The sequence below is a fragment of the Microtus pennsylvanicus genome, chromosome 3, assembly GCF_037038515.1.
Source record: "Microtus pennsylvanicus isolate mMicPen1 chromosome 3, mMicPen1.hap1, whole genome shotgun sequence".
Lineage (NCBI taxonomy): Eukaryota > Metazoa > Chordata > Mammalia > Rodentia > Cricetidae > Microtus > Microtus pennsylvanicus.
Window position 1 is genome coordinate 145,733,772 of NC_134581.1, and position 12,071 is coordinate 145,745,842.

Genomic DNA, 12,071 nt, shown 5'->3' on the forward strand with positions numbered 1-12,071 from the left:
TCTGTATTTTTTATTGCTGAAGAAGGAAGCTCTCTCTGTGTCCACTTGCCCTAGCTCTGGCTACCAAGCTCATTTCTTTACGAGCATCTTCCTTGAAATTTTGGTATATACTGAAGACCAGCTGAGATCTCCAGCCTCATGAACTTAACAACTACTAGAATCTTCAAATTTCTTGGATTACCTGGACCACAGCTTGTAAGACATTCTAATAAATCTACTTTCTATATACGTGGAGAGATTCATTCTACCAGTGCTATTCATGGAGACAACTTTGAATAATGCTGCTGTGGGTTTTTTCACCTGCCCATTGAGGAAGATGTGACGGCATTAGTGCTCATAAACACTTTTTTCCTGTCTTATTATTCTCTAAGTATTCAACTTTCCCTGGAGACTAATCTTTATTATTATCCATTTGACAACTGTTTGTTCTGAATTTCATGAATGAAACTCCAAAGTAATGGAAGCATCATGCAGCTTTCTGGTGGGAGAAAGACTTATTATCTGTTTTTAATCTGTGATCTAGTTCTTACTTTTCTTTCCTGGTTATCTGAAGTCCCTGGGACAACCAGGTAAAAATTATCTTCAGTTCACCTGACCTCAGTGTCACATAACAAATATCTCCTTTTGTATCTTTAAATCTCCCTTTAGCTGTTAATATTCTGGGCATCCTTCCACTTGTGGGACAGGGACGTAGTATATAACAGTGGCCCACACAAGCTAGCTAGCCACATTGTGTCAAGGAGAAGAATGGGCAGTGCCTGTGGAGAGCTGGAAGATAGCAGGGTCTGCTATTGGAGCCAAGGTCTCGTGCTATGGATCTTTTCTAGATCTCTGCTGATCTAGAAAAGGTCTTTGGGATGAAAGGCAGGGCCAGGAACCACTGAGCTGTGTCTTTAATTTTTATTTTTTAAATTTTTATTTCGTTAGTTAATTAATTAATTTATTGTTTTTTGAGACAGGATTCCTCTGTAGCTTTGGAGCCTTTCCTGGAACTAGCTTTTGCAGATTTCTTTCTTTCTCTCTCTTTCTTTCTTTCTTTCTTTCTTTCTTTCTTTCTTTCTTTCTAGCTTTTGCAGATTTCTTTCTTTCTTTCTTTCTTTCTTTCTTTCTTTCTTTCTAGCTTTTGCAGATTTCTTTCTTTCTTCCTTCCTCTTTCTTTCTTTCTTTCTTTCTTTCTTTTTTAATTTAGTTTTAGTTTTTTGAGGCAGGGTTTCTCTGCACCTTTGGAGCCTGTCCTGAAAAAGGGCAGGCTGGTTTAGAACTCAAGGAGATTAGCGTACCTCTGCTTCCTAAGGGCTGGGATTAAAGGCATGCTCCGCCACCATGACCAACCAGCTGAGCTGTGTCTTTAAGCACAGAATAACTCTATGGGAGGTGCTCTTGTCACTCAGGACTCACTAGCCAATCAGGCCCTCCAGGTGACCTGCCAGTCAGAAGTTGTACAGGATCCTTCCGGTGGTGGCCACTTTCAAGCTTGACTTTGAAGAGAATTCGGCGTCAGTGGTTTTGTGTGTTCTACTGTGAGTGCAGGGAGCTGAGCAGGGAGCATGGACAAGCTGGAAAACCATGACGTGGTGAGCTTGGGATTATCCTCAGACTGAGAGGAGCGGCTAGTTGAGCCATGGGAGACAGTGTGGTGCATCCTCCTCTAAGCTGGGTGGGAGCTGGTGACCAGATGCAGAGTTAATCATATTTCTGCCTGGTCCTGCTGGTACTCCATGCCCCAGCAGGGTCTGTGTGATCCTGTGTGATTCTGCATGATCTTTGAAATTCCTGAGCTGGCTGGCAGCCTCTGAGTAATTTACTATCCTTACTGCGTCTGCTCAGAGATTTGGGAGTGGGACTGTGCTTTGAAATACCCTTATTGTTGACTTCACTGTGACATGTGGGCTCCCTTAGTGCTAGTATTGTCGCAGTGGAACACAGATTTGCCAAAGACAGATAGCTCTGTTTCCTCTAGTATCTTCCAGAAGTTCTTCACTTGGAACATTTAATATTTAGGTTTAGGATCCATCTGGAGTTAATTGTGTGGAGCTTGTAACAGTATTTCTTGTATAGAGTAGCACTCCACTGCTAAATTGTAGAAGCGTAGAATTGATGGTAATAGAATTACCAGTTCGTAGGAGACATTAAGTCACAAAATAGAATTTCGGTAAGGGAGAGCTGCATCCCAAATACCCCAAAGGCAATGGTATTCTAACCTGTTAGAGATTAGTATGATAAAATATAAAAGTTTGGTCCCCAGGATTAACCAGCTACATTCCCATCACAAAGGAGACAAGCCTGATTTACAACCAGCACAAATGCCCATCGTCCATTAAAAAACTGGCTTCTAAATGCTGTTCAAGGAGCCATTACAGGGTCACAACTAACATTAAGTCCTGCTGTGCCATAAACGTATATTAATTCTATGATTAATTTCCAGTCTTTTTGAAAAGTGTTTTTGAGTCAAGGTCTCCTAGTTTGATTGAGATGTGCTTGAACCCTGTCTGTAGCCCCACAAGGCATTGTCCTTGTTCTCCTCTTGACTAAACACTCTAAACCTTGGATTACATGTCTGCAGCACCACACAGTTCTAAAATTACCACACAGTTCTAAAATTGTGTTTGAGTCACATAGTGGACTGTCCATTGCAGAATAGGGAAAGGATTTGTGTGTGGAGCATGGCTTCTCCCTTCAGACCAGAAGAGGAGGAACATTGTTCTGTGTTCACTGTAGGGGGAAACAGACTAGATAATGGCTAGGTCACAGACTGCACTGTAGGGGTCTCCATTCTAAAGAAGGACTGATGGGGCCTGGTGAGTGACTTTCTGTGTAATTTCCCTGCAGGTATTAATTCCTTCCATGTGAATGAAGACAGACAGAATTGGTGGGTGTACAATTTAGGGAGGATAGCTTGAACTACTAAGTATTCAGTTTCCAATTAGAGAGCTCTCCTATGCAGATATGTACAATCTTAGTTGACATTGTTAAGTTAGCTGAAAGGTTTGAGAAACAGGCAATTGACTGTAACACCATCACATCACAACACTCAGTGGCTAACATTTTACATGGAACAAAGTCATACAGTCTCTTATTAATGGCACTCTTTCTCTCAGGGAAAGGACTACTCCATTTCAAATTTAGTATAGATAAATGTTCTATTTTCTTTTATCATTTTAAAGCATCAATTATTGGTATAATTTTTAACCTTCATTATCTTTAGATGAATTACTGCTATATTTTCAATATTTCCTAGTTTAAGAATTTCATTCCATTCTTTCTTAAGTGCTGTTTATTTATTTATATCAGTTTAGAGCAGGGTTTCTTAACCTTGTTGGTCACAGCTTCCTTTGGGGGATCAAATGATCCTGTCACAGGACTGGACCAAGACCATCAGAAAGCACGGATATTTTATATTATAATTCATAACAGTAGCAAAAATATATTTATGAAGGAGCAGTGAAAATAATTTTATAGTTGGGGGTTCAACACATCAGGAGGAACTGTTTTAAATGGTCACAACATTAGGAAGATTGAGAACAATTGGTTTATATCAGTGTCTCCTGTAGCTCAGGCTTTCCTCACACTATGTAATTGAGAATTGCTTTGAACACCTAATCCTGCCTCTGCTACCCAGTGCTAGAAAGATAGTCCTGCAACTCTAACCAGGATGGACTTTGACTGGTCTGTGGAAAGGAGAAATAGATCAGTGAATGAGTACCCTCCAACTTCTCTAGATTTTATTGTGAATTTACAAGTGGAGTAGGACCGATGTAAGAATTTAGTTCACTGACCAACTGTAAAGCAAGCATAGTCACAACAGAAAAGGGAATTGGCAAGAAAAAGGGTGAAAGATTTCCTGCTGGGGCAGTAGTTGTCATTAGCAATGAGTAGTGACACACCATAAACTCTGCATTCAAGAATCTATATAAAAACATAATTAAACCAAATTACTGTAGTTACAGTAGTTCAAGCAAACTAGAAGAACTGGGTAAAAGCATGTGGTCCTGCCTAACATGACTGTATACCCTGAGAGAAATGATGTGAGTTGTACTTGGTGTGCTCTAATACAGATCCCTAGTCTCTGGAGCACACAACCATGAAGCTTGTTTGAACTTTTTAACCGTATTCTTTTGATATTGTAATTACATTATTTTTACTATCAGTCTCTAGCTTCCAACTGTTCTCATGGACCCTTTATTGTGTTCTAATCCATGGCCTCTTTTTGTTTAACAATCACTGCTTGAATGTGACCTGGGTTTGGTTACAAGACCTCCCAGCTATGAAGTAAAGGGTTGACTACACTGGACATTGAGTGTGTAATAGAATATGTACACATAGGACCATGTGCCTTGGAGGAAGAACAGGAATTGCTCTGGGAAAATGGAAGATTTTACTAAACTATAAATTAGGGTCTTGTCTCACCATAGTGTGGAAGGAAACCTGGAGGGGTTTTGCTCTCTGAGACATTTGATCTCTGTTCACCCCGTAGGCTAACTGCTAATGTCTTGAAGCCCAGCTGGGTGGTTCTAGCTAATGAAGGACTCTACTTGGCAGTCAGTATCACCGTAGGAGGTAGCTTACAGGTTCTTTTCAGGATTCTCTTGTTCTGCTGATTGGAGATGTGAGGAGGATCACAAAGCCATGCCATGGTAAATGTAGGGACCACTGTCCCCAGACCAGGAAGAGCAGGTTGGCTGAGCTATTAGCTGCTTGGAAAGCAATGGACCATGATCCAGACATGTTCTGTTAGTTTGTGTGGTGATCTGGGTAGTGGCCCTTGGCCTCTGAGCTTTGTTGAGTGTGGATTCCCTGGGGGAGGGAGAGGCTGTGCCATACTGGTGTGGGAGACTATGAGCTTACAATATTGTTGCCTCATGCTGTGTAATTGATAATTTCTTTGAACACCCAATCCTGCCTCTGCTGCCCAATGCTGGGTAGATAGTCCTGAAACTCCTTCAGGACAGAGTCTTGACTGGTTTGTGAGAAGGAAAAATAGTCCAGCTAGTGAGTGACCTCCAGTATCTCAGTCTTTTAGTGCTTGCTTATAAATGAAGAGGGATCTGTGCAAGAACTGAGTACATAGGTCAATCTTGAAGCTGGTATATTCACAGTACAGAAAGTGAGAGACAGGACAGTGGTTGAGAACTCTCCTACTTCAACAGTAGTTGAGATTAGCAATGTTTAGCTATTTACTAATTACCTAATTAGGAATTCAGTAATCAATTTTAGATGCTCCATAAATGTCCTGATGGCCATTTCTTGTTGTCCACAGGCCAGGGCAATCAAGAATCTAAATAAAGAACTGACCTTCTCATAAAACCAAATTGCTATAGTTATAGTAGTTCAACCAAAATAGATCTGAGTAAAATGTAGCCCACCTAACAGGACTGTTATTTTACTGGTTTTAAATATATATCCAGAGCTGGAAGGTTTGAGAAATCTTTGATGTGCTCTAATATAAATCTCTAGTTTCTGAAGCACATGGCCATGAATCCTGTTTCAACTTTTCAAAATATTATTTTGAGATTGTAACTATATCATATCCGCATTCTCTTTCCTGTCCCCACGCTTTACCATGACCCCTTATTATCTTCTAATTCATGGCCTATTTTTCTTTAACAACAGTTGTAAATGTGACCCATGTTTGGCTGCAGGATTTCCCAGGTATGACGTGATAGGTTGGCTGCACTGCACATTGAGTGTGTAATAGAAGGTGTATTCAAAGGACCCTGTGCTTTGGATGAGGAATGGGATATGTGCTAGGAAAGTGGATGACTGTCTACTAAAATACAAACTTTCTGGTCTAGAACCCTGTCTACTGGGCTGGAAGGGCAGAATAGGAATTACTGTGCCGTCTGGTGATCTCTGATCACCCATTAGGGGAGCTGAAAATATTCTGAGGCCCAGCAGGGTGGCCTTAGCCAATGAGGGACTCTGGACATCTTAGCAAGCAGGAATAATAGTGGCAGGTAGCTTGCAGGTTCTTTCCAGGATTCTTTTCTACTTTTGTTGTAAGGAGTTGTAAGAATGACCAGTAGTTATGCCATGTGAGTGTAGGGTGTTCAGATTAGGTCTGTTGAGCTGTAATTTCTGCTGGGATTTGGATGGACCATGAGCCAGGCTGTGGTTCTGTTGCTCTATGTAATGACCTGTGCAGTGCCCCTTGTCTTCTGAGCCTCCCCGTGTATGGATTTCCCGGGGAGAGGGAGACTCCGCAGCCCTGGCATGGTAGGATATTGTGCTTGTAATCTCATTGTCCAGTGTACATACAGAGCCATGCTTTTGGTGTACAGTGGAAAGAAAAATTTGAAAACTGATAATCTGGTTCCTAGATGTTCTGAATATTGCAGTCTACTTTCAAGTTTGTCTGATAAATGTCTCAAATGGTTTAAAAGCTGGTAGAACTATGGTGATGTTGATTGTCTTTTAGCAATACAGGATTAAAATGCTTCTAACTTTCTGCTACCACCAGCTGCAATGGTGTAATTCAGTGATGTTTAGTTCCAGGGGACAAAGGGAGTTTCTGTGCTACAGAGGTTTCTTAGGTTTTTATGGTGTTGGGCAGGTAGATAGAGCAGAATCTATATCTTTCACTAAAATCCATTTGACAGGAAACAGAAGTTATTCTATATTGTTTTGGGATTGATCTTCAGTGTGTCTGGGTTTACCTGAAAACACAAGGAGGTCTAAGGGGCTGCATAACCTTAGCAGGAGATCATCTCTTTTTGCAGAGAGGGCTCTAGAGCATGAGGCCTCTCTGGAAGAAATAACAGTAGCTGGAAGGTCAGAAACAACAGTTTAAGGATCACATTGAAGTAATTTTGTGAAAATTGTGAAGACTTTATTTAATTTCCATACACATAGAATCATAGGTAGTTGGGTAAAATTGGTCAGGATCACACGTTTCCTGACTGTTTCCTTTGGTCTTTTGATTAATAGCTGACTATATTTTCCTTCCTTTGCTCTTGGCTTTTTCTCTCCATCCTCTTTATTCTTTCCCAAATATCATGCACATTCTTGAATCATCAGCTTTATGGTAATTTTTTCCCTGAGACAGGGTTTCTCTGTAGCTTTGGAGCTTGTCCTGGAACTCACTTTGTAGACTAGACTGGCATCAAACTCACAGAGATCCTGCTGTCTCAGCCTCCTGAGTGGTGGGATTAAAGGTATATACCACCTCCACCCAGAAAGAAGTCATATTATGTCAATCTGTGTACTATTTTTTGATAATCCCATTGATTACTCTGAGTGCTTCCAATATGAATGTAGCTTTGTAATAGCTTTCCTGTTATAATTCTTTGGGAATTGCCATTGCACTGTATTCATTTATGGTGCAAATTTACCCTACACATCATCTTAATATTGATGCATCATGTTTCCAAATACCATTTATTTACTTCTTTATTTATTTAGGTTTTGTTGCTCTTATTCTTAATCTGTGAGAGACTTTTGGTTTATTGGAAAAAAAGGTATTATGGATGTTGGCAGGTGGCTCAGCACATATTCATTCTGGAGGTGACCTGAGTTCAGATACCTACACTCAAGTTGTGAGGCTCATAACTCTAGCATTTTAGATCCAGGGCATCTGAACCCCCTTTTTGTATGTTACTTGTATATGTATATATATGTGTGTGTATATATATATATATATATATATATATATATATATATATATATGGAAGATATTGTCACTCATTGCCAAACATATGCAAAAAGCAGCAGTAAACTTGTTTTCAAAAGTGCTTGTGACTTATAAAGCAATTAGAGTAAAACAAGCTGCTCTAGGTGTCCACAGATTCTTTAAAAATCTGTGATCTTGCATTTTGTTTTTAAATGTTTTCATTTCCTCACTTTGATTGTAGACCTACAGGCAATCATCAATCAGGGGGAGCAAAATGGTGTCTAAATGATCCTAACAGACATCCTTTTCTTTACTATAAGATAATGAGATTTTTTTAAGTAGTCAAAACTATTTTCTATGAAAAAACATGAGAAGGTTTCAAGTGAATCTCTCCAATTTTTGTAGAACAGCTCTCCTCACCCAAGCCATTTTCTATTTTTGTAAAGGATAAAGAACAGAAGTGTACAGGATGAGTGCTAGTCACTGATTTCTTAGAGTTTGATTTTGATTAGAAACTTCTAGTTTTTATTTAAAGGATCATAATATGTCTTTGTGTCTTTGTCAGTGCTATCAATCTATGTTGTTGATTTTATTCATTGTTATCTAAGTATATTGTTTATTTTCTGGAAAATAATGGTCTCACCAATTTCTTATTCAGATTTCTCATGTTATGAGTTCCTTGAGTTTTTGTTTGTTTGGAAAGTTTCTGTGGAGAGACAGTTTTAGTTTTATCTTTTTTATCTTAATTTTTTTTCTTCTTTTCATTTCCTGGCATATCTATCTTTGTTTGTGTTTTTGCTGCTTAAGTTATTGATATAATTAGTACATTGCCTTGGATCTTAAAATCTTCTTGCATATTAGCCTCAGCTATCAGAATGTTATTGCTTAGAGTAATCTCAGTAAATACCAATTGAGAGTATGCCTAGATAAGAATATCTGATTAGGGTATCTGGGAGAGATTGTATTGATTTTGATTGATATAGGTAGGCTCTTCCACTGAGTTGGCAATATCTCTGAGCACAAAGCTCTGAGCACAAGACAGTGACAAAACAAGAGGGAAAGTCAGAAAACAATGATTCCACATGTTTTGCCTTTAGTTATCAGCTTGAGTATCTATCCTAAGCTCTCATAAGGAGGAACTGTGAAATAGGGTTAACAACCAAATAAACATGTTCACCACCTGAGTTGCTTTTGATTGCATAATTTAATAACAGCAATAGAAGAAAGTTGGAACAAAAATGGGATTCAAAGGGGATTTTGTTGCTACAAAGGACCTGGAAATGGACTCTTATAAGAATGCTGAAGAGATCAGAAAACTGGACAAAGAGCTTAATCAGCTGTTTTTGTAGGACATAAACGAAGGGAATGTTGAGAGTAATGGCACACAGTGGAGGTCAAGGTCATAGGATTTTAGTGGGCAGTAGACTTTTCAGGGAACCATGGAGTTGGTCTGAAAGACATGTGTCATGGGCTTTTCAGGTTAAAGCCCATGGTTCCTGGGTCACAATATACCTCCCAGTTCCTGACAGACTGTTGCATTCCCTCAGGCAGTGAAGCATTCAGGCTGATTTGTGCTTCTTTGTACAATTCCTTAGTAGTCAAGGAACAGGACATTTGAACTTAGACATTAATTGTGTGTATGCTGTATAGCTTGCAAACTTCATTATATCCTGGTATAGACAGAGGTTGTTTAGTCATTTCCCCACTATCCACACCCTTAGTAATTATACAGAACTTATATTAATTATAAGACTGCATATCCAATAGCTTAGGCTTCTTATTAAATAACTTTTACATCTTAAATTAACCCAATTCATCTGTGTATTGCCACATAGCTGTGGCCTACCAGTAAGGTTCCATCCAGCATCTGTCTCCTTCAGTGGCTACATGGCATCTCCCTGACTTTGCCTTCTTTTCTCCTCTATCTCTGCTTGGAATTCTCACCTTTTTTTATTCTGTGCTACCATAGGCCCAAAGTGGTTTCTTTATTAACCAATGGGAATAAAACATATTCACAGCATACAGAGGGGAATTTTGTCTACATAAAAAAGAAGGTTTTAACTTTGATATAGCAAGATTACATATAACAAAACCATATCAAGCAAGAATTATAGTTACAATATTTAGTCCATTTACATTTGGCAAATTAAGAAAAATACTCTATCATGTATTCTATTTTTGTGAGTCTAAAGTTTTATATCTAATCTATCTTTTATAATAATAAAATGGTCTTTCTTCAACTCCACCAAAGACTCTAGAAGGATATATATTACTTAACTAATTATAAGTACTTCCAAAACTCTAGAATTGACGAAGACATCTTGCTGCCTGGACAGTCACCCAAAGTTCTTCTGTAACATTAGGGCATCCATCTTCAGTCTAGAGGCCCATAGTGTCTGGTAGACTTTTCCATGAAGCAGAAAATTTCAAAGACAGTTCCACTTATATTGGTACTTTCCCAGTCACCTTTTTTCTGTGTCTTGCAGAATGTCTAGCAGATTCTTTCATGAAGCAGGATATGTCTCACCTTTTTTAGGCAACTTTATATTAGTCCTTTTTTCTAGGTCCTGCATGTTCAGTTTATACAACATACCATCAAGCAATCCAGTCAAGAGCAGTTTCTTGCCCAAGTGGCTAGCCTAGTCACATTGAAGGCAAATTCCATAATAAGTTCCTTCAATGCCCATCAACCCCTCTGAAATAATTGGTGCTACCAGAAGGATTCATGTCTTACTGTCATGAAGAGGCATAAATTTTAAAAACATTTAAAATGCCATATTCTATGTCTTTGAAAGATTTGAAGAATACCTATCCATATGAAATATATCTCTGTACATCTAGAAAACCTAACTAACATGACTACAAGTTTATCTATTATAAATGACTATCCATTAATTTGTATTTCTTAACTATACATTGTCATAAATGAACTGAACAAATATAATACCTTAAACAAGAGCAGAGATTTATTTAACAAAATTGACCTTAAATTTATATCAATAGACTTCCACTGTTTCTCTGATCTTTCAGGTTTTTACCCCTGATATCTGACTCCCAGTTTTTATTGATAAAGATTAATTAGTTAATGTTTTATCTGACCCCTTAAAAATATGCTTAATAAACAGAAAGGGGCAATTAAGACACCTAGATATAGATTGCATAGTAGTTTTTTAACTTTATTTTTTTTAATGCTAATGGAAAAGAAATGGCAGCTGTGGAGAAAGTTAAAAGTTGTAACCTTTCATTTTTTATTTAGAAAAAAGGGGAAATGTTGTACAACATTAACTGAAGATGTGTTACATTTATTTATGCTGTGGAATGTTTGTTTAATGATGCAAGAGTGTGTTGCATTCTTTTATGTTGCATTTTTTAACTCTGAAGCAGCGTTACTTTGCCTGCCTAAAACAACTGATTGGTCTAACAAAGGTCTGAATGGCCAATAGCTAGGCAGGAGAGGGATAGGTTGGGATGCCAGACAGCGAGAATAAATAAAAGGAGGAAGAGAGAAGGACTGAGGACCAAGAAGAGAAGGAGGAGAATGTCAGGGACCAGCCACCCAGCTTCACAGTTAGCCACAGAGTAAGAAGTAAAGAAAGGTATATAGAATAAAGGTAAAATCCCAAAGGCAAAGGTAGATAGAATAATGTAAAATAAGAAAAGTTGACTAGAACCAAGCTAAGGCTGGGCATTCATAGGTAAGGATAATCCTTCATGTGATTTATTTGGGAGCTGGGTGGTGGGCTCCCAAAAGAACCAAACAGTAAAAAACTAACTACAGGATGAATCATCTGTGGGTATATGCCCAAGACTGGTACAACAGAATCCTGAGGTAGATCTATTTCCAATTTTCTGAGGAACTGCCATTGTGATTTCCATAGTAGCTATATAAGTTTGTAAAGGTTTTTTCCCCATAGATAACCAGAGTGTTATAGCTAAAGTGCTGCATAGCTTATACCAGTTTATATTTTAAGAGTTTTTGGTGACTTGAAATTATTAGGCCTGTTCATATCCCAATATCTGAGTTGGGAGTCCCAGAACCACCTGCTACTCTAGATTCAGGGGATCTGACACCCTCTTTTCTTATATGTCACCTGTATATACATGGAAGACATTCTTTCTCACAAATAAACATATATAAATTGTGGGGATAAGCTTCTTTTCAAAAATCCTTGTGACTCATAAGACAATTAGAGCAAAACAAGTTGCTTTAGGTATATAGTACAAATCATACACTGTTTCTTTAAAAATTTGTTATCTTGCATTTGGTTTGAAAAAGTTTTTATTTCCCCACTATGATGCAGACTTACAGGCAATCTTCAGTCATAGGAAACAAAATGGTGCCTAAGTGATGTTAATCAATATAGTTTTCTTTTTATAAGAGAATGGGATCCTTTTAGTAATCAAAACTCTTAGTGGATCAGCTCTCCTCACCCAATCCATTGTCTATTATCAGCAAAGGAGAGAA

At 38.3% G+C, this 12,071-nt stretch overlaps 1 protein-coding gene across 1 annotated transcript in view; it reads left to right on the top strand.

Annotated features, from left to right (window-relative positions):
- The first annotated feature begins 1,486 nt into the window (after positions 1-1,486).
- Positions 1,487-12,071, top strand: part of LOC142847385 (uncharacterized) — a 31,101-nt gene continuing 20,516 nt past the window's right edge. The window contains exon 1 of the mRNA XM_075968092.1: positions 1,487-1,574. Coding sequence (XP_075824207.1) covers positions 1,548-1,574 — 27 coding nt within the window. The 5' untranslated portion in view covers positions 1,487-1,547. The remainder of the gene's footprint in view (positions 1,575-12,071) is intronic.